Below are 24,247 nucleotides of genomic sequence, written 5' to 3'. Positions count from 1 at the left end.
GCACAAGAAGATATGATGATGATGATGATGATGATGATGATGATGATTAGTGTACTGCCAAGCAAACTTTCTTTTTTTTTTTTTTTTTTTTTTTTAACTTTATTTCTAACAGGTTTTATATTTTTTAACAAACATAGTAAAACAAAAAAATAAAGACATACAAAACAAGAGACGTCAACAAGCACAGACAGGGTAGTATCAAAAATTAAAGTACAATGATAAATATGTGGGTCAATGAGTCACAATGTTATCCCATCATAACAAGAGGGTTGAGTTAGTTTGGGTATTGTCCTGTTTCAGTCCAAGTCAGATGATTCAGATATATTCTCATATTGCATCTGATCATGTCCCCTAAACCTGCTGACATAATTACATCCATCATTTTCATAAACATTTGTGCACATTTTCCTGGAATGCATATTTATACATGTTGATAGTAAAACACACAGATGTTGACATATATGTGTGTTTCTCATGAGAAAAATAAAGTGCTGTCCTACTGGGGCGTCACATCTTCTGGGATACATGTCCATTTTAGCCAGTAATTAGTAAATTTGTCCAAATTGTGGTTCAAGGAGAGTTAGTTTTTCCATATTGTGTATTTCTTTAATAATTCCAAACCATTCCTTCTTTGTTGGGGGTTCTTCGCTCAGCCATTTTCTTGTTATGACTTTTTTACAGGCTGCCAGCATTATATTAACCAGGTATTTGAAGCAAACTTTCTTTTAAGGCGATAGGTTAAAAGTTTTAATTAAAAAAAACCTACTAATGCTGTTCTATTCTCTTGGGCTCCTGTCAGTCATAGGCCCTTACATTTGTCATCATCCCCTTATGGTGCCCCTGTTTACATCTGTTGGGTATATCAGTAATATAGGATGTTTAATGAACTCTAGCGATTAGTTTTCTGCTTGAAATGCATTTTGACAGCCAGCAGAGAACGTGCCTGACCTTGCTCCACTCCACTGTGGGCTGTAGTGTGGGAGACAGCAATAGTGAAAGAGTGACAGAAATTCAGCACAAACAACAAAAGAGTGATTTTTTCCACTCAGGAAAAAAAAAAAAAAAAAAAACAGAAAAAAAAACCAAAACAGAGCACTACTCAGAGCATAACATGCCCTCTGGCTGAACTGCATTGTGTTGAATTCAGACGACTGTTGGTAGAGAGAATGTTGCTGTGTTTGTACTATGAAAGATTTGTGCTTCAGTAATTGTCGTTTCAGAATGGGCAATTGAGACAGAAGCTCCTGATTATGAAGATTTTATATCAACAATATGTTTAGTAATGTTCTGATTTATTCTGTATTTCTAAAATAAAACATCAGATTAGTAGAAAGATAAGAAAAAAGATATTATTGTGGCTCACAGGATGTGTTCTGTTGGAATTAATGTGATCTATTTGTTACTGTCCATCCAAACGCTACATGTGAATGTGAGAGTGAACGGGTGTTTGTATACATCAGCCCTGCATCAATGCTGGTGAATGGATGGATGAATGAAAGGTCTGAATGATATGGACATGTTTGATAATCATAATTATCCTGATAAATGCCAAATGCTTATTTCTTTTATGTTTAATGGCTCATTTGTGCTTTTGAGGGAGAGTTGAAGAAACCATGCTTTTAATTTTGGTTTTAAACAAATCTACAATGTCACATGAGACTGTCTGCTTTTGTAATATAAAACAAAACATTAAAAGGGGGAACATTTAACAAATCTGAGGCAGAAGGAGCTGATGAGCTTCTGTGTCTGTTACCAATACAACATGTTGGCATTGTTCTTCCTCTTTGTAGGTTAAACAGACAATATGCTACATGGGTGCATGCAGTAAATACCATTGCTCTTTTGTTCTCGAGCCATAATTGTATACGTTTTGATCATAGTAAGTCTCTGTGATCCTGTGATTTTACCTCTCAAAGGCAATGTTGCGAGTATCCAGCTGAGTGGTCACCACGGGGGCGGTCAGCCTGGCTGCTACCTGCTCATCGGTGGGCTGCATCGCCCCGAGAAGGCCCAAACCGGCGCCGGTGCTGCAGCAGGCGCCACCATTCCCCCGACCAGGTGGGAGAGCGGTGAGAGAGGAGACGCACAGGGTCTCACAGAACACCAGCTGCCTGTCATGGTCGACCTCCATCACCTCTGCACTGGAGTCTGAAAGAAAGGAGGGTTGACAGACAAACAGACAGGAAGATAACATTTAGAGCAATGATAAGAGGAAAAAAACCTAAATGCAGGAAAGAACTATAATAGTCTATGCACGTGTCCATGAAACTGCAAATGGAAAAACAAGAAATGAACCCAGTCAGAGAGGTAAGATAATATGCAGTCGCTCAGAAAAGGAAGGTCAGAAATATTGAAGGTGGTGAGAGGAAGTAAGATAAAAAATAAAAAAAAGAACTGGGTGAAATGAGGTAAAGTAAAGCCAGTGGAAAGCAGTCATATAGTTCCACAAAAAAAACATGAACGTGTAGAACACTGACTCCAACCTGGGGTACACGTACCCATGGAACTGATACTTCTAAAATGGATTAGATAAAAAATGAAATATAGATATTCATATTATATAAGTAGATATAGAAATTAATATGCATTTGTTTAAAAGAAACAATAATCAAGCTAGTCATGCTGATCTTTAGTAAATGTTGTGTACACTAACTACAAAAGTGAACATGAGTCAAATGAAAACACCACAGAAAATGAGGTTTCATAAAAACTAGTTAAGTGAAACAGTTATTATCAAAATGTTTTACAACATGAGTTTCATACACCAGGTTAACAGTAACAGATAATCATAAAGCAAATTTGACTGATATAAGTTAACATAAATCATAAAATGACTTGCTAAATGTATGAATAAAGACACAAGCAATGATAACGGCTGATTTGTATGAAAAATACTGAAACCTACACAGTCTGTCCTTGTGCATTGGAATAATACCTTTGACCTTTTGGTCGAAAGACAATTTTACACAAACATTTATGTTAAGAAAACATTACATCTACATGAAAACAATTTTGCAGGTCAATAAAGGGGTATTTAAGGTAATCAGATTAGGATAAGCCAGACTTAAATGGTTAGGAATCGTTGATTTACAACATTTACAGGAAACTTGTGTAAATATATAATAAAAACTGAAGTGCTGAATGTACAACAGGTGCTCCTATGAAGACATGGCAGTAGATCTGGATGAACTGGTCTGAATGAAGTCAATTGGTTTGTGGTTTGTTGATATTCACATATTTATACACTGAGCACTAAAGGAAAGCACTGTCTTCATGTATGTGATGCCATAACATTAGATTTTTTTCTATTAAAATAATTCACTTACAGACTGTTTCTAATCTATGATCTTTGTGCTCAGTGTTTCCTCTTCAGTATTTCTTTTGATGTACATCAGATCTATGTTGGTTGTATCATATATGGTATTTTATATCCTATCTTCTGAGAAAATGAATGAAAAATTCAGAGACACATTAAGGAATCAAAAAAAAAAACAAAAAAACAAAACAGGCCCCGCAAAACAGCCTTTGACGTGTTTCTGATACTGCAGAAGCAAATGTATCTTAACACCACATGCATTCCTACTATATGAGGCTAGACTTTGACCTCTGACCTTGTCCTCTGAAAATGAAGCTTCGGTTTCCTCTCTGCCAGGTCATCTGCTCGAAGCCCATCAGCGTGGTGTCAACACGGAGACACTGACCACTCTTCCAAACCCTGTAGGTGTCGCTGGGGCAGATACGAGACACCAGGGGCACTAAGGACAAACACACAACACCTTTGAATGGAATGATGAATGGATACAGGACTTCATAGTGTCTTCATTTAGCAGCTTTGCACTTCATATGTGAATAATAGCAGAAACATTTGGTCGCTAATGTATATATTAGATACACTAACAGGACATACAATTATCTCACTTTGGATACTCATACTTAAAATACAGCCACTTGTGGTTTTGCAGTGCACTTTAGATAAATTGCACATGCTCTTTAACTCTAAAAGCAAAAGCTAGGAGTGCACTGCTGTGCAGGAAGTGTGTTATCATCAGTGTCCAGGAAAACAGGAAGAAATGGGCTTCTTCAGCCCCAGAGGGAGATGATAACATGATTAGTTCTGACTGCTTGGTACTGGACTGCTTCACTGACTAGAATGGCACAGAGGCACGGTAGACTGGACTCACCCCAGCTGGTGAACTCCCATTTCATCTCCACGTAGAAGTCCTGAGCCTGGATAGTGGAGATGCAGGAGAGAAGAGGAGGAGGAGGAAGAGACAAAGAGAAAGAGATGGAGAGAGGAAGACAAATGAGAAAGCTACAGGCGTTGATAAATAGGACAACAGAGAGAGTTGGAAAGATATGGAAAGTGATAAATTTAAAGATGGATGCACATAGAGAGAGGAGGGAATAACAAAGTAGAGGATGAGAAAAAAAAGAGATTGAAGACTGAACAAATGCAGTGATGCTGCTTCAGTGTGTCTGCCAGAGATGGAGAGACTGGCAGAGAGAAGTGGTCGACAGTGTGTGTGTGTGTGTGTGTGTGTGTGTGTGCGTGTGTGTGAGTTATATATAGAAGTAACCGATGGGATGGAGAGGAGAATGATGTGGGTGAGAGCAGCAGATGAATAATGGTGTGTGATGTTTCCAAGTGTGATGTGGGTGTGAGTCCTCTCTGGCATCTCTAAAGTGTGATGGTGTTGTGTCTACCACGTGAGTGTACGTCTTTGTATCTATCTAGCAGAGATTCGGATGCAGCCGATACACTGGAAGGTGAACTACGTCAAGGCGGCTTTCTGCTTCTCCGCTGCCGTGCTCTACAGCTACGGCAGCTCCAACACCATCTGCTGCACCTCCACACTCTCCTACCCAGTTTACAGTATGATCATGGCCCTTACAGGTGTCCTGCCACACAAAACCGTTTTTACTTGTATTTTTTAAAATATGTTAGGTCCATAGGTGTTTGTGTTATGTAGTGAATTTGAAAATGAACCGCTACCTCCTCTGCCCGCTAATGCCACTGAAAAAAGAAATAAGCAGAGAAATCAGGTCAGTTACTGAAGCTGGTCAGTGTGATGTGTTAATGACTAAGCTCATTACTATTCATGAGACCACACCCACAGAAATTGTCTGGTTCAGTGACAGTTTTCAAATGCAGCAAGCTAGGGCGGCGTAAAGGGGGGTAAACATGACAAATTTATGGAGCCCAGCAGTGGGGGGGGGGGGCTAGTGGATACAGGTTAGACAAACTCATTTTAGTTCAGGGGCCATATTCAGCTAAATTTGATCTGAAGTGGGCCGGACCAGAAAAAAAATAACATAATAACCTATAAATCATGACAACTCCAAATTTTTGTTTTTGTGTAAAAAACCCCATTAAATTATGAAAATACTTACTTTTATAAACTACCAAAAAAAAAAAACCCTGAAAAAACTGAAATTTAAATTAAAAAACGTAAGAAAATTTAGTGCAATTTTAACAATATTATTCCTCAACTTATCCTTTCTACATGTGCATTATGGATCAGATCTACAAAGACACTAAACACTGAGGAACAGGAAGAAAAATGATTAAAATTGTGCTTAATTTTCTTTAGGCATTTCAGGTTGTTCATATTTGTTCAGGTTATTCACATTTTAGTGTTACAGGATAGTTTGTAAATGTAAATATTTTCATAATTTAATGTTATTTTTTGCACTAAAACAAAGGAAAAAAATCAAGTTGTTAATTCTGGATTTTTTTTGGCTGAATTCAACATTTTTTTTTTAATTTAATTGAAGATTTTTTTTGGCTTAATTCAAGATTTTTTGCTAAACTTGAGATTTTTTTTGGCTTAATTGAAGATTTTTTTTTACTTAATTGAAGATTTTTTTGGGCTTAATTGAAGATTTTTTTTAACGTAATTGAAGACTATTTTTTTTTTTTGGCTTAGTTGAAGATTTTTTTTGGCTTACTTGAAGATTTTTTTTTTTGGGCTTAATTCAAGATTTGTTCCTTAATTCAAGATAATTTTTTTTTAATTAATCCAATTCAAGACTGTGGAACTTTTGCACTTGGCAAAAATATCCCAGGGGCCAAACTGGACCCTTTGGCGGGTGGCATTTTGCCCCCGGGCCACATGTTTGACACCCCTGGGTTAGACGATATGAAAATTCCGTGTAAGGTCCGCCGTACAAGAGAGGCATAGAGTCGGACGTTACTTTTGGTTTCCACCAGTTCCTCTACTTGTTGGGTAAAGTTAATGCTCTAAAGCCAGGCTTTCATTGGCTAGCTGTTAGCCAATCAGAGTCAAGCAGATTAGCATGTTGAATATTCATGAGAACTGGTGCAAATCGAGCTGAGTCTTCCAGCAGGCTTTCAATATGGCATTAGAATGGCTTGAAACTTGGTAACCAAGGCATTTTTTCCACACAAAATGTTACAGAGTCCATGATAGAACAACAAAAGTGATGAAAAATGTGTGGCAGGGCACCTTTAAAGGTCACCCAGGCAGTCGAGCATCACCCATCTCAGCTACTTTCACTTCAAGCATCACTTTTTGAGGGTATTTCAGTGACTCATATCAACCAGAGGGATTTTGAAACAGAGAAACGTCCTTTGACAACAAGAGTGTATTTCCCACTAGTAAATATAGTTATTAATACCTTCAAACTGGGCAAAAATATTTTTACCCTGAAAGAAAAATGTAAATATTACAGAGATTCATCTACATTTCAAAGGATGTTATCCCTTGACATGCCGTTTGTTGTGTGTTTTATCATAATGCATGTATTTCTTGTTTTTGTACATGCCTGTGTGTGTGTGTGTGTGTGTGTGTGTGTGTGTGTGTGTGTGTGTGTGTGTGTGTGTGTGTGCATGTGTGGTAATGACAGTGTATATTTTTTTTCCATATGTGCATGGAAGTGTGTGTGCGTTTGTTTGTGTGAAATCCCACTTGGCGCAGACGCTCCAGCAGGACGGGGATGCCCGCCAGTCTCTTGGCAGTCCTTTGGTAGTCACGGTAACGAAGCACGAGACGCACCAACTCCGGATCTCGGGTACTCACCGCCTCCTGAAGAACTAAGAGAGAGACACAGAGAAGAAAAGAGAGAGTAAAACAGAGCCAATCACTCAGGCCTCATCTAAAATTTATGAACAGGAGCAATTTAGGAAAAAGGGGGGCAACGAGAACTGCTGAAACTGAAGTAGGCCAGAGGAAAAGCTGGTTGGACCAATTACAGCAGTTTGCATATCATTCATCAGATGACAAATTCGCTCTTATCCTTATGGGCAGCTTTACAGTTCAACAATTATAGACATCATTTGGGCGGTAATGAAGAAAAAGGAACCCACAGACGAGAATCCACTTGTATATAAATCAACCATTAGCATCAAGACAAGAGGTGCGAATCAGGGAACGCAAAGACCTTTGGAAGAGGATGGGTTAAGAAAAAGTACTATCAAAGCCAATTTAGTTTGAACATTCTAAAAATTAATTGATTTCACATTCCATCTCCATTTGCCAGACTTATCTCCACACTACATTTGCACCGTTCCAACAGAGAAGAGGTGTCTGGCAGCAGCTACTGTCAATCTGTGAAAGTGGTGGTTGAGGAAAAAAAAAACAAAAAAAAAAAAACAACACAGATTGGTTTGTATTTTCTAAACCAGACAAGGCAGGATTTGTGCTTAACTCCCCAGTGCCCCTCTGAAATACAGGCCCAGGGAAATGTTATTGTATGCACTGTGTTATATCACTATATTATAGTCTTCTTATTGTAACAAAGGGAGCACTTCTAAAATGACACAGTAGCATCATAAACAGCTTTTGTGAGTGTATTTTTCACTAGGTTAGCATGATGGCTTATGGGTATATAGGACTATTGTTTAGGAGCGCTTCAGGATTTCATCATCGATATGACCCATATCCAATGAACAGATGTGAAAACCAGCAGAGCCCATTATAATACAAGGAGATGCTCCTGCTTTACAGTGTTTACTTAAAAATAGAACCAATGGCCCTGTAACTTACCGGCCAAATTAAAAGCTTTGGGAAATGTATCCAGATGCCATTTATTATCACCCAGTTCTGTGTATTTATTATATTACAGAAATAGCCCATGTTTTGGTCATATTCCAATCAGATTTGTAAAAAATTCAAATTCCAACTTGATATCATTGATACTTAGTGATTTATTGGATCAATCCACTTCCTATCTCTTATAACGGGAAAATTTGTCAAAGTTGCACCAAATCTAGAATCAGATCTGGATTGAAGTAATTTCAATACCTACTGTTGACATCATCATACAGAAGCTGTATACCAAGTTTGAAGTCAATCAGAACTGTAGTTTGGGAGAAAAAGATGATTGAAATTTTTTCCCCATAAGAGCCCATGTTAAATTTTCCATAAGTTCCCGGATCCAGAAGGAGATCCTGATCAGCATGTGGACATTATGTTTTAATCATCTCCCCATCAGGGCTGGACTGTAGAAATTTCAACCTGATATCATTTATATTTACTGAATTATTGCATCAATCCATTTCCTATCTCTTATAATGGGGAAATTTTTCAAAGTCGCACCAAATCCAGAATCAGATCCGGATCCAAATAATTTCACTAATTTTTGTTGACATCATCATAAAGAAGCTGTATACCAAGTTTGAAGTCAATCGGAATTGTAGTTTCGGAGAAGAGGACGATTGAAAGTTTTGTAACGGACGACAGACGATGACGGACACCGGCGGTAAGTTCAAAGCTGCATTTGGTTTTAGAGTTACGAGTTTTTTATTTTGTTTTTTTAATTCAAATTTTTATTCAGAGCAGCCTCATAAGATATTATACAGGACTTCAACAGTACAAAGTACACTGATTCTTTTTTTTTTTTTTTTGCAAAGAAAAAAGGGTATCAATAATGCTCGCTGAAAGGAAGAAAAAGAAAGAAAAAAGAGGACTATGAATAAAGTAAACAAGTGTAAAAAATGGATAATAACAATGATATTAACAAGTTTGTACACATAGCCAATCACACTTCTAGGAAAGAAGTTTTGGTTTTTAATAAAATAATATCAATACAGTCTGAATTTACTATTAAAACCAAATCAAAGAAGAGAAAAAAATATGATTTGTAACTTTATTTGGAAAAAAAACAAGTTTTTCTTCATTAATTATTTGCATAATTCTGTGAAAAACCCAGTTTAGAGAGGACCAAAAATACCAGCGTGTGTTTCATATTGGTTATGAACATCAAACACCTCAACCAACTTCAAAATCTAAAACGCCATCACTGGTATTTGTACAGGTTGAGGAGAGGGCAGCAAATTAATTAATTAATTTCTATGGTTGTTGTAGGCTGACAGGCAGTCTTAAGGGCCTAGTACCTTTTTTGGAGCGGCCATGGGTCAGATGGTCCAATAACCGAAGGGTTGGTGGTTCGAATCCCACTCTGTCCATGTGCTGTTGTGTCCTTGTGCAAGACACTTCATCCTCCTTGCCTCAAGTGCTGCTACTCACACTGGTGTATGAATGTGTGTGAATGTTTGGTGGTGGTCGGAGGGGCCGTAGGCGCAGATTGGCGTCCACGCTCCCGTCAGTTTGCCCCAGGGCAGCTGTGGATGCATATGTAGTTTACCGCCACCAGAGGGAGGATGTGAGAGTGAATGAATAATGGATCCACTGTGTACGCTTTGAGTATATGTTCATAGAAAAGTGCTATATGAATCTAATCCATTATTATTATTATTATTATTATTCTTTTTATTTATTTATTTATTTATTTATTTTTAATCTACCTGCATTTCTTTACAGTCCACTTTTGAATAACGTGCCAAAAAATGCCCTTCTTTATTATATTTGTATAATTTCATAAATGCACCAAATATTACATTATTGTGATGTACTGCAACGTTAAACCAATAATCATAAATATGCTACCGCTGAAAAGCTTATGGTGAAACTAGAGGGAATTCATTATTTTTTGTGTGGCTCCAGACAGTTTTTTCCCCCTCTTTTAGGTCGTTAAGTTGTAAAGTTTGCTGACTCCAGATGTAAGGTAATTTAATTACAGAAATGGGACAGAAAAAAAACCTACATCTGTTGAATGGGGATAGTCTGGATTTAGTGCCACTGAACAGAAAAGACATCCTTCATAAAACATCCCAGTAAGGCAATAATTTTTGGTGTATTTTTCTAAGTTTTTGTATTTTCTATTGCTAGGACTGTGGAGACTATAAAATCCCCTACCATTACAAACTGTATTACTGCAATGTTGTTGTTTTTTCTCCATGTGTAGGAATTAGAGTGTCTTATGTATCAGAATCAGAATGAGAATCAGCTTTATTGGCCAAGGAATTTGGCTTTGGTTTTTCTTTGCACACGTTTCAATATGAACCCAAAATGATATGAACCCAATCACACCTGAACATAGACCTAATATAGACAAACATTCGACTAGAGACAAAGACAACAATGGGATGAGATTTACAGTGTATTTGTAATATGTACAGAGTGCAAATTGGAGTTTTATAGAGTGAGTGGATGTGTACAGGGATCCGGTCTTTTGAAATATGTGTTTATGTATATATTATTTACAGTGGGTTTTATATTGTACAATGTACAGAAAGTGCAAACTGGAGTTTTATACAGTGAGTGGATATGTACTGGGATCTGGTCTATTAAAAATATGCTTATGTATATATAATTCTAGTGCAAATTGGTCAGAGTAGGTTCAAGGTTCATGGTTAATTTATTTATACCCATGGGTAGATTTGTTTTGCAGACACAGTGATCGCCTTTGGCATTACAACAAAACATATAATGAACCTATTAGGCAGGTACTTGATCGAATGTCAAGACACAAAGTGCTCAGTGTTCCACCATTCATCAGTTCAGCAGCATGGATAAGTAAAAGGATAACATAAATAAATAAATAAGATCAAATAAATAAAAACAAGATGCAATAAAACACAATAAAAACCTCAAGAAGATAAAAACAGTCTCTGGGATAACCAGGATAAGAACATAAAATTTAAAAATTGAAGTCCCAATAAAAATAAATAGAGCAAAGAAATAGGATAATTAACTAAATAAGTAAATAAAGTGCAATGTCACAATTTCTTATTGAGCTCAGTGACGACGACAGGAACAAAGCTGTTTTTATAACGCTGTGTCCTGCACCTTGGGACTAAAAACCTCCGTCCAGAGTAAAGGAGCTGAAATTCACCCTGTAAAGGACGGGAGTCATTATTAAGAATTGATGAAGCCATCCTCTGTACCTGTTTAGTGTACAGGGAGGCGGGACAAGACTGGGACTCACCAATCAGGCGACTGACTATTTGATTCAATGAGTATTTTACATAGTGCAAATTAGTCAGAGTTTTTATACAGAGTGCAAAAAATGTATGCATCATATATCACTAATATACTGAAAGTATGTAATAAATACAGAAAAATTTGCAAATATCTGAGAGGGAAATATATTAACCATTGGTAATGCAAAGTACACATGATATCCATCATTATCTCTCTAATTACAGAATACTGTGTTTAATTTAGGGTCAACATATTGCACACAGTACTAGATGCAGCACCTCTAATATACTAAGAATCACTCCTTCAAGTCAATAATACATCAAGTGCAGTGTACAGTGGGCACCCTTGCATGCGGACAAGTTTAGTTTTCTCTGCACACACCACTCACACACAATGACACACACTTACCGGTCCATCCGTTGCGGTTCTCCTTGCTAACGTCAGCTCCGTGCTGCAGCAGTACCCTGGCACAGTCCAGGTGGCCCAGCGTGACAGCCAGGTGGAGGGGGGTCCGCCCACGAGGGTCAAGGGACTCTAAACCAGTCTGGGTGGAAAGAGAAGGCAAGAAGGACAATGAGTGTAAAGTGGTAAAGATCGCAAAGATAATACACAAGAAAGAAAAATTTGGGATTTAGAACAAAGGGAGACCATTTTAAAACAAGATTTGGGTCTGTAATTTCCCAGTTTGGGATAAATAAAGTACATGTATGTATGTATGTATGTATGTATGTATGTGTGTGAGTGTGTGTGTATGTATGTATGTATGTATGTGTGTGTGTATGCATGTATGTATGTATATATGTGTGTATGTATGTATGTATATGTGTATGTATGTATATATGTATGTGTGTATGCATCTATCTATCTATCTATCTATCTATCTATCTATCTATCTATCTATCTATCTATCTGTCTGTCTGTCTGTCTGTCTGTCTGTCTGTCTGTCTGTCTATCTATCTATCTATCTATCTATCTATCTATCTATCTATCTATCTATCTATCTATCTATCTATCTATCTATCTATCTATCTATCTATCTATCTAAGTGAGGAAAAAGCTGAGTATAGGATAAAAAATCTGGGTTAATTTCATCTCACTGTAGTGCTCTTCTTACTCAGACAGAGCGGCGTAACAGAAAAACATAATAGAGACAAGTGAGGTAATGACAAAAGAGAGATGGGAAAGACACTGTGACAGGTGCTAATTGATCTGTCAACACGCCAGCATAGCTTGATGATACTCTCCTGCATCACTCTTACGTTCTGGGCTGCAGGGACTAGGTTTAGCAAAGGCAGATCTGCTCACTCTGTTAAACAAGTGTTCAGACTCGCAGCTTGTCTTTAAAATCTTTGTTTAAGCGATCATCAGTCTGCTGTCTTGTAAAGGTTCCTACGTGTTACATAACAGCTGCTCCTCAACCTGCCTGTACTATGATGGAGTCTGTGAACAAAAGTACATGTGTTTTTACCCTGAATGTCACCGTGTGAGTCTAAAGAACGCTGCTCAACACAATCATAATCAACACTCAGGGCTTCACTTGAGTTCACACATCCACTTGGTGACTGTATTTAGAGTCCTGTCAGCCAGATTACATTAGTGTTAACCTGTCAAGTCAATCACATAGGGAAAAAACATGGGGCTGCACAAGACAATGTATTTTGAGACACTGATCACTTTGGTCTTAAATCAACCCTTTCATGCACTGTCCACTCCAGTGGACAGTTCTTCTCCAGCTGTTCTCTTGTATATTAATGGGTTTTGTTGTTTTAGTTCCATATCAGCCAACACAGTGGACACTTATGCACCATCCCATACACTGTAATTCAGATCATTACTGTAACTTTACTGTTCTTGATAAACCTGATCTGCACTAACATGTTTGAGTGTAAATCAATTATTTGTTAGACAAGAAGGTTTTTTTTTTTTTGCATATTATCTCCATGAAGTGAGTAATTACTAGCATTAGAATATGTTAAAATGTGAGAAGACATCAGATTAGCAGCATTAAAAATGTTTTTAATTTCATTGTTTTCATATCACTTTCTGATATTGGGTTTTAAACACGTTTCTTTACTTAAAAAAATTAAATGCATGGATATTTTTGTAACTCCACAGAAAAAAAAAAAAACTCGATCGCATTTTTTTCATGGCTAAACACTGAAGAAAAAAATCTTGACTAAGGTTCTCATAATTCGTGCATGAAAGGGTTAATGAATAAGAAGGTTATTATATGGGCATCATGCAGATTCACAAGTGTGCGTCTAGGCATGTTGATAATGTGAGTGTATAGGTCACCTGGAAAATATCCACCTGGTATTTCCAGACCTGAACTCTGTTGATAACCGAAATGTGACCAAGAGGAAATTGTACGTTCACAGGCCATTAAACAGAGCTGAGCCGCTTAACCCATAAAGACCCAAACAGCTACTGGCAACCAAACTCATCTACTGATCTAAACTGTTTAATACCTGCTGAACCACTAATCCTATTAATACATGTAAATAATTGGTGTAAAATACAGTTTGTCATCTTTTCATGGTCATCAGATATGACCCATTTGGACATTCAGAGGCTCTGTAGTTACCATGGAAACACCGTCATCTTCTACATTGATTCATCTGTAAAACCCAGTGACAGTGGATGAAGACACTGGGTTTATGTTCAGTTATTTCTATTTTTCACTGAAAAAGTCCCCTTTTCTTCAGTTTTCTCATAACAACCCTGAACTTTAATCTTAACTTTAATCTGAGCTTTCATGAACATGATCAGTGAATTCAATATAGGAATACCCGATTTACATTGAAAAAATGCAAAATATAGAGGATAATATTATAATAAATGGTGATAAATCATTTAACCCCTAAAGAACCCAAACAGCCACTGGAAACCAAATTCATCTACTGATCTAATTTGTTTAATACCTGCTGAACCACTAATCCTATCAATACATGTAAATAATTGGTGTAAAATACAGTTTGTCATCTTTTCATGGTCATCAGATATGACCCATTTAGACGTTCAGAGGCTGCATAGTTACCATGGAAACACCGTCATCTTCTACATTGATTCATCTGTAAAACCCAATGACAGTGGATGAAGACATTGGGTTTATGTTCAGTTATTTCTATTTTTCACTGAAAAAGTCCCCTTTTCTTCAGTTTTCTCATAACAACCCTGAACTTTAATCTGAGTTTTTATGAACATCTACACAATCAGTTAATTCAATATAGGAAAATACCCAATTTACAGTGAAAAATGCAAAATATAGAGGATAATTTTAAAATAAATGGTGATAAATCATTTAACCCCTAAAGAACCCAAACAGCCACTGGAAACCAAAACCATCTACTGATCTAAACTGTTTAATACCTGCTGAACCACTAATCCTATCAATACATGTAAATAATTGGTGTAAAATACTGTTTCTCATCTTTTCATGGTCATCAGATATGACCCATTTGGACGTTCAGAGGCTCCGTAGTGAATGTGGAAACACCATCATCTTCTACAACACTGATTCACCAGTAAAACCTAATGACAGTGGATGAAGACACTGGCTATATTTCACTGAAAAAGTAACTTTTTCCTCAGTTTTTTCATAACAACCCTGAACTTTAATCTGAGCTTTTATGAACATCTACATAATCAGTGAATTCAATACAGGAAAATACCCAATTTACAGTGAGAAATGCAAAATATAGAGGAGAATTTTATAATAAATGGTGATAAATTATTTAACCCATAAAAACCCAAACAGCCACTGGAAACCCAAACTATCTACTGTTCTAAACTGTTTGATACCTGTTGATCCACTAATCCTATTAACACATGTAAATTACGGGTGTAAAATGCAGTTTGTCATCTTTTCATGGTCATCAGATATGACCCATTTGGACGTTCAGAGGCTCTGTAGTTACCATGGAAACATCTTCATCTTCTACAACATTCATTCACCAGTAAAACCCATGGAGTTGGATCAATGACAGTGGATGGAGACACTGTGTTTATGTTCAGTTATTACTATATTTCACTGAAAAAGTCCCTTTTTCTTCAGTTTTCATAATAACCCTGACCTTTAATCTGAGCTTTTATGAACATCTACATAATCAGTGAATTCAATGTAGGAAAATACCTGATTTACACTGAAAAAATGCAAAACATAAAGGATAATATTGTAATGATGATAAATCATTTGACCCTTTAAGAACCCAAACAGCCACTGGAAACCAAAACCATCTACTGATCTAAACTATTTAATACCTGTTGAACCACTAATCCTATCAATACGTGACAATAATTGGTGTAAAATGCAGTTGGTCATCTTTTCATGGACAGAGTGAACGTGGAAACACTGTCATCTTCTACAACACTGATTCACTAGTAAAACTTATGTAGTTGGATCAATGACAGTGGATGGACACACTTGTTTATACATTTAGTAATGATTTATTTTACTGATAAAGTCACTTTTTCTTAAATTTTCTCTGTTTTTGATATAATAACCCTCAAATTCAATCTCAGCATGAAGATAAAAGTACATGTTCTGTAAATTAAACACACACAAAAAAACACATTTTCACTGAAAAACAAGCAAAATACAGAGGATAATACGATAAATATTAATAAATCCCCTGCGAAAAGTTAAATAAAGAGAAAAAAAACATTTGAGAACTGACACAAAAGTAGTACCGGGTCTTTATGAGTTAAGACAGATTAAATATAGAGAAATATTCATATGGAAACTGCAACAAATGTAGATCTGGGTCTTCATGGGTTGAAATGGCATAAAGCACCCAACATTGTAGTGAGAAACTGATGAAGAGCATGCAAAGATACACTACAGCTGTGACTGTAAATCTGTGATATTCCACCACACATAGAAAAGAAACTGAACTTGTTTTCTTTGCAGTACTATGGATCTGAAAGCACTATTTTAAGCAGTTTTTTTTCAGAATCTTATTTTAACATACTAATTGCAAAAAAGGATGTTGCTTCTCAGTTTTTCTCTCGGTCTTAAATGTTTCCAGATCTGTTGACGCTATAGTAGCAACACTGAGAACACCACATACAGCAACAGTGCTCAAGTTACTTACAACCTTTTCATTACTCCATAAGCCATGGTGCTTGGAGACCTGATAAGTTGTTGCATCTGGACATAAATAATCCGACTTTGCACAGGCTGTACTGCTGTGTATGAGCTCCCTCCGTCCAGTCCTCGGGCTGTTCTTTACACCACTGATCTCATGTCACTTCTCTCTGCAGCGTGCTTCCTCAAAATCAGCAACTTTTACCGGACTGACATCAGATCTGCCGTTCAGTTCAACAGAGCTGCTGATGGCCACCATTATCAAGGGCCTAGGAACTGATCCAAGGTCAGTTCTGTCAATCCTTTACTGGCTTGACTTCTAATTAAAGATTAATCTCGGAGATAAAGGTAGCATGACTCAGAAACAACACAAATAAAAAATGACTATCTGTCATGGAAGATGGATCTCTCTTTTTTTGGCTCTTTCTAAGGTTTCCTCCAGGATTTGTTTGGAGGGAGTTCTCCCATCTTCAGTATGAAGGTAGAAGAATTGCTGTTGTATATTTTATGATATTTTGTCACATATAGCCCCTCGGTATGGTGGCTAAAAGAGTTCACTGCAAGTTTTTTTGTCAATTTCAATGTCTGGTTACAAAAAACAGTTACACTAAGAATTCCTGCGCAATGTCACAATAAACATCTCAATATTTATTTCCATCTAGAGTTGCATTAATTTGTTTTAAAGATCTTGTAGTGATGATGAGAGAGTTTGACCATTGTGTAAAGTTCAGAAGATCTCAAAGACTTTCGTTAGGGGTCAGTTCTGGACTCTGTGGTGACCAATCAATATATGTAAATTATGTCTCATGCTCCTGAGCCACTCCTTCACGACCTGATCCTGATGAATCCTGTCATTATCATCTTGGAATATGTCTGTGTCATCCAGGGTTCTTACACATTTGAAATTTCAAAATTCCATACTTTTTCCCAGATCCTACAGTGCAAAAATCAAAATCTTACCAGGTGATTTTTCTCATTTCTAGTCAAAACATCTCATCACACTTAAAATAAGACACAATCCCCTAAAGAGTAACTTTTCAGTGAGATATAAAAACTTATTTTTAGACAAAAGATCTTGAAAATCTTATTTTAAAACATCTTACCAAGACAATTTTCACTTGTTCCATTGGCAGATTTTTTTTTGCTTAATTCAGTAAGTTCTTATATCTCACTTACAAGTTACTCTTTAGGTGATTATGTCTTATTTTAAGTGTGATGAGATATTTTGACTAGAAATGAAAAAAAAAAAAAAAAACACTTGGTAAGATTTAGATTTTTGCAGTGTACTTTCCAGATTTCATGGTAAAAAAATTCTAATCAGCCAACTAGTCTTTATATTTGGGATTTATGAGCCAGTCGTCAGAGAATTTCCATCTACACATTATGAGTTCTGCCAATGATCATACAAGGCATGTTGAATAGCTCGCTCACGAACAGTGTGTGGACATCATCTGTCCGTCAAAGCAGCAGTGAAACTTGACAACACCTGGGCGGGCCTTAAAATGGGTTGGAGGAGGATAAGAGCAGAAGGCTGGGCATTCAGTTTGTCAATCTGCCCAAATGTTTTCTGGGATGTTTTAGCCTACTGTATGTGCTCTCACACAAACATTTTAGCAGCACTAGCAAAAAAACAGATCGATCCATTTCTGTTTTTTAGATATTCATAATTTTATGTTTTAGAAAATAGAACAGTGGTAACAGTCTTGGAAACATGAATATTTTTCCATGCATTTGTTTCCATTTTCCATATTTTCCAGACCTGGAAATTTATAAAATCCAATTCCATACTTTCCATACTTGTGTAGCAGTGACGGCTGATGTCTTTCAGTGAAGGAAAGCTCATTGTCGGCTTACATAAAAAAAAAAAAAAAGAAAAAAAAAAAAAAGTCAAGTTGTTTAAACATAAATTCAGCCCTCCGTTCCTTTTTAAGAAAATGGTCAGTGACCTTATCATACCAACTAAACAAGAAAACGTTGAAATTATGTTAAATTGAAACAAGAAAGTACAATGAGTGGGTTTTATTTACAGTGCAAGAAATGAACAAGTAATTTCGTAGTGGTTTCTCTCTCGATTTCACAGCAGAATGCGTGACGGTATTAAACTGAACTCTGTCAAGTGAAGGAGTAGATCTCAAAATAGCTGTCAATCAAATGGGATTCAGCCTTTCAATTGATCCTCCAATCAGCACGTGAAATCCCGGCATCCAGCCCGGCGGCCGAGGTCCACCCACAGCTCCATTCACCCCCAGAGACACCGGGCGTCCGGGGGCGGGACAACATCGTGGCATTTATCCAAGTACCGTCCAGTTTTGAGGCAATGAAAAAAACTGTTGCACTCAGTCCCATTGAAGTGCATGGATGCTGAGCATCTACGGGCAAATGCACTGAGCAGAGATCGAATGAGAAAACAGCGCAATGGGAATGTATGAGAAGTGAACAACATCGAGTCTGTTGATTTGTGATAAAGCTGATTCTGAACGAACTCGTCTGTGAGATGAACGTGTTCTAACACATTTGTAGTCAATGAAATGTCAACACAACCGTACATATTTAACCATTTAATTCTTGTAATTTTAGGGGAAGCCAAGCTTCCCTTGCAGTCTATGAGAAGTCCCTTCTGTTGCATAGGAACCCTGGTTATCAGTAAAGAAACAATGCACTGATGTTCAGATCTGGTCATTCAATAGATTCATGTTCAGCTGATCTGATTTTATGGACACATTATGTTACTGAACCTAGACCAGACCAACTGAACCAACCCCAGATCATAACACTGCCCTCACAGACTTGTACTGCAGGCACTAGGCATTATGGGTAATCACTTTATCCACCTCTCTTCTCACCCTGATGCACCCATCACTCTAGAACAGGGTCAGTCTGAACTCATCAGACCACATGACCTTTAACCATTGAAACACAGTCTAATCTTCATGCTCTCTATCAAACTGATAGTTGTTTAAGAAATGAGAAGATTTAAAGAACTTGTTTCCAGCTGAAACCTTTTATTTATGGCTGGGCAGGAAATGCTACCTTTAAAATATACAAATAACTAAGATAACTAATAATTTTTTATACAGACACATTCTTCATGTTATTCCTCATTCATACACATCAGTATCACCTTTGACCAGATGCAATGATTACATATGAGTCCCACTTATACCCTGTCTATCAAGAAATATTTACATAGTCACAATCATTTTATGAGAAAAGGTAAAAAAAAAATAAAATAAAATCATTCTAAGTTTGTGGGCAACAGTGTGCAAACAAAGGCACACATATAATGCTCTTCACACCCTCCCTCCCCCTCTGCTCAAAATAAAAGTATATGATGAAGGTTGTGATAGAAAATACTAGTGCAAACAAAACAAAAGGTCATGAATAATAATTCCACTAAGAGTTATTTTTTAAGTAACAGACTAGGGGTGACTTATCCAGTGTTGACTCTCTGTTCTTCAAAAGGAATCTTTTTGTTTTTTTAGGCGAAGAGTATCAGCTGATTACTCCAGCCTGAGCTTAAATGTGAGCACACTGCAATTTAGATGAAGATAAAACACAAACAAATTAAGACAGCATATTCATCACCGCTACAGAATGTTGCAGTTGAACAAGTGTTGTTTACTGTGCATTTGCATGTTTGTTTGCACAGAGTATGTAAAAAGTCAGGCTGATGAAAATGTTTTCCTTATATTTGGTCCATTTATATGTCCTTTCTTCAGTTGAATCTACTGTATTTTGAGGGAAATTTGGCATTCGGAATATATAAATACAATTCAACCGACTTGACAATAAAGGAAGCTTTGGGGAGCAGATGAATTTACAGTGGAAAAGACAGTCTCCTTTAAAAGTAAATCCTTAAATCAAGCAGGACAGGAGTTGTACTGTAACCCTCATCTACACTCATGGAAATACTCTGAAATTCAAAATTTCAACCTTAGTGTGTTGTGGGAGGACATAACAAGACTATTACTTTTGTGAACATTTTCAAATTGTTTTAGTTTTATGTTGAAAATCAAGGTCAATGAAGTTACCATATTTGGTTCCTTATCTGGAAGTGGCAAAAATTTTAAAAATCCAAGAAGCAAACATAGAATATACAAGAAAAACACATGTAAGGTAAAAGGTAGGGATGCACCGATACCACTTTTTTCCAGACCGAGTACGAGTATGAGTACTTACATTTGAGTACTTGCCGATACCGAGTACCAATATGAGTACTTAATAATCCCATTCCAGTTCTTAGTTCCTTTTGTAAATGTGCTTTATTGTTGTTGTCATTAGTCTGACTGGAAAAAAGTGCTGCTACTGACATTTAATGTGTTTGAATGAGCGTTTCTCAATTAATCCACCAGGGGGCACCGCTCTGAATTAATCATACTGGACAAATACCACAAAGATAAATGAGTGATAAGTTTCGTTTTCACTTCCGCTGGCAGCGGTCTGCACTGCTACGTACTCCCAGTGGTATTCTCTGTCTGGGTACGCATCCGCCAGCACCTGGAAAACGGATGGAATGTACGCAGAGGACGGACAGAACACTGCGTCCATATCTGTTTGTGTTTAACGTTGCTTGCAGTCAGCGTTACTTTTATCACCGTCATTTATTTTGAAAAATCTCCACACTCTTCACACTACCCACACATTATTCCACCGCCACCTGCTGCACTGAACTGGGAATGTCACATGGCCGTAAGTGGTATCGGTGCAGTTGTATCGGATATCTTTTACGAGTATGAATACGAGTACAAACACTGAGTATCAGAGCCGATGCCTGATATTCGTATCGGTAACGGTGCATCCCTAGTAAAAGGTACATCTATGTTAGAACATTAGTACATGATTTTAGAGCTTTACCACACCATAAGTGCTGATCCAGACCCCTGTCCACATCCACATTATCCCTTTGAACATCATTCCTTACATTAGTGCCGTTACTTCATGGTACCTAACAAAGCAGGTCCACTCACTGTTCATGCAGAGGTGGACCTTACAGACCCTGTAGACCACATTGGACCTGACATTACTGCCTCACTGTCCTCACTGTAACTGTTACTGTCACTGTCTTGTAATTTGTGTGAAAATTACCAAAAATAGTCACTTGCCTGACAAAGGCTTAAAGATACCTTTTTAAAACCAAGTAAAGTGTAATATTAGAGAGATTTCCTGATAAATGTGCAATATATGTGAATAAAATGCAGCCTCTGTCCAACTAAGGTTACCTGTTACAGTCCAAGAAACACAATGAGCACAGCCAGAAAGACACGGCACTATCAATCAGTTACTGCAGCCCTCTGTTCGAGCAATTTGCAAGGGAAATGAGCAAACGCATGGGAAACATGCTAACATGGATGAGTGTAGCAATGCAAATGCACAGACACGAAGATGCATGTGAAGAAAAAGTCATCATCACATAAATACTCATGCATTTTTCACACTTTAATGATCTTTATTTATTTATGGATTTTTGGCAGGGCATATCTCAGTAGAATGAACCAGTGCATAGTTACAGTCTTTAGCTATCCACTCTGATTTTCTGCTCTGTGTTCTCCACAGATTTCTCCTAAACTACCCTTAAGAGATACAGCACATGAGAAAGGATGAGCAGGTGATTTTATTGTAAAATCATGTCAGGAGTAAATGGATATAAAGAAAAGAGGCAACTATTTCAAGTGGTAGCTTCGGAGAACAACATGGTTAAAACAGGAGAGGCACCAGAGGGGGAAAAAAAAAAAGAGAAGATGGAGAAGTAAAGCTGAAGGAGCAAACAAAAGGAGGGATTCCCCCAGGAGATGTGGACACCGGGGAACAGAGGGTGGAGAGGAAACAGAGTGTCAGCGCTGTTTGTGTTTACCAGAAACAGGCTGGGAGTCCAGGTGTAGCATGCAAATACAGCCATTTCCAGTGCTGTTGTGTTGCATGTGTGTGTATTTTTAACACAAGACAGAGCCCCGCAGTGTCCTCAGAGACACTGCGGGCAACATATGCTTAGGCAGCACATTTAGGAAGAACTATCAAAGTCATAAGACGGTTTATAAAGTTCACAAGAGGCGTCCATTTAAGCAACATGAGATGTCTCATATAAAACACGCTACTGAATATTAAAATAGAAAGGGGGCTTCAAAACAGACATTTTTGTAGAAAAAAAAAAAAAAAAAAGAGTCAGAAATGTAGTGAAATGAGTAACAGGGGGAAAAAGACGAGCTTCTTGGCCCTTCTTTCATTTTTATAGCAACTTAGAGGCTCGTCATCGTTCTTTCATCTATTATTGGACGCCTTTAAAGTGGCTGCATGTAATGTAGGTGATTATCAGTTTAAGCTTATTTTACAGCTCTACTCAGTTTCAATTAGTCTGGATAGAAGAGCTCAGAGTGAACGGAAGGGAGAGCTGAAGAGGAGTGAGCTGAGCGGAGGAGGGATGTGAATAAAGACGAGGATAAACTGAAATATGCAACGTGGAGCACAGGAAACAGAAAAGGGAACATCCAGACAGCATGGTGGTGGGGGTGCACTGCAAAAATCTGAATCTTACCAAGTGTATTTTTCTCTTTTCTAGTCAAAATATCTCATCACACTTAGAATAAGACCAAATCACAATTAAGAGTAACTTTTCAGTGCGATATAAGAACTTATTTTTAGACAATAGATCTTGAAAATCTTATTTCAAGAAATCTTACCAAGATAATTTTTTTTAATTTTTTTTTTTTGCTTGAATTGAGCAAAAAAATCTTGAATTAAGCAAAAAAAAAAAAAAAGCCAAAAAATACACTTGGTAAAATTTTGATTTTTGGAGTGTGACAACTATTAAGAGAATAAAGTATATACATTTTATGATGTATCATTAGCCTCTTAGCATAATTATCTAAGTCATACACTATATGGACAAAAGTACTGGGACATGTTGAATTCAGGCGTTTCTTTCTAACAGGGGTCTGGGATACAAAACAATACTGACAAATGCCATAATATAGTTTTATATTGTGATAAATATCCCTGCATTGAATTGAATAGTTTGGTTTAAATTGTTATCTTTGCTTCCAAAATGCATCAGAGATGGTTTTTACTTAATTTCTCTCAAAACTGATTTTTTTTTATTTTTTATCCATGACAATGATTTTAAATGTTTTTCCTCTAAATTTCTAAACTATTTTTCATGCTCTAATAATAATTTCCTACCTTAACTAACCATCTACTTTCTTCACATCTCACTTAGGAAGAAAAATCTCCCATTAGGCTTTGAGGAAATATTGATGTTTATAAACGATATGGACAAAAATATTGGGACACATCATGGCTATAGCTGTAAGATGTGCTGTTCATGTAGATTTGAGATAGAAACATCAATTTTAATAATCAATGATATTTATCCCAATATAAAACTACATTATGACAGTATTGTTTTGTAGCTCAGACCAGTTAGAAAAGAAACACCTGAATTCAACGTGTCCAAATACGTATGTCCATATAGTATATGACTTAAGCAGTTATGCTGAGGCTAACGATATGATGATAGAATAGGCTATTGAAGTGTATCATAACTGCTCAGCCAACTGCTCAACACCTGAGTTTGAGAGAGCGAAGAGGAAAATACATAATGTGTCCTCTTTGCTCCAGATTCCTCCTCTTTTTCTTGTGCCTGCATTTTATATCTAGGCACGTGGTATTAGTTGCTATTCATTGTGCTGATGTTTGCAAATTAAAACCTGAAATATGTTCACTTCCTTTACAGTAGTCTCACTTGCAGGCTTTAAGTCTGATTTAAGACCTATTTACATACAGGGTGGGGAAGCAAAATTTACAGTATTTTGAGGCAGATTGAAAGACAGTGTATGACCAATTAGTTTATTGAAAGTCATGAGAATTTATTTGCCACAAGAAA

At 37.0% G+C, this 24,247-nt stretch overlaps 1 protein-coding gene across 1 annotated transcript in view; it reads right to left on the bottom strand.

Moving 5' to 3' along the window:
- The window catches only part of ankrd13b (ankyrin repeat domain 13B), a 94,611-nt gene that overhangs the window by 49,239 nt on the left and 21,125 nt on the right, over positions 1 to 24,247 (bottom strand). Inside the window, exons 2-6 of the mRNA XM_030153138.1 lie at positions 11,694 to 11,829; positions 6,930 to 7,054; positions 4,182 to 4,227; positions 3,612 to 3,755; positions 1,908 to 2,148 (exon numbers count right to left, since the gene is read on the bottom strand). Of these exons, the coding sequence (XP_030008998.1) occupies positions 1,908 to 2,148; positions 3,612 to 3,755; positions 4,182 to 4,227; positions 6,930 to 7,054; positions 11,694 to 11,829 (692 nt within the window). The remainder of the gene's footprint in view (positions 1 to 1,907; positions 2,149 to 3,611; positions 3,756 to 4,181; positions 4,228 to 6,929; positions 7,055 to 11,693; positions 11,830 to 24,247) is intronic.

The sequence above is a fragment of the Sphaeramia orbicularis genome, chromosome 13 (genome assembly GCF_902148855.1).
Source record: "Sphaeramia orbicularis chromosome 13, fSphaOr1.1, whole genome shotgun sequence".
Taxonomy (NCBI): Eukaryota; Metazoa; Chordata; class Actinopteri; order Kurtiformes; family Apogonidae; genus Sphaeramia; species Sphaeramia orbicularis.
This window is presented reverse-complemented; position numbering and strand designations above follow the sequence as displayed.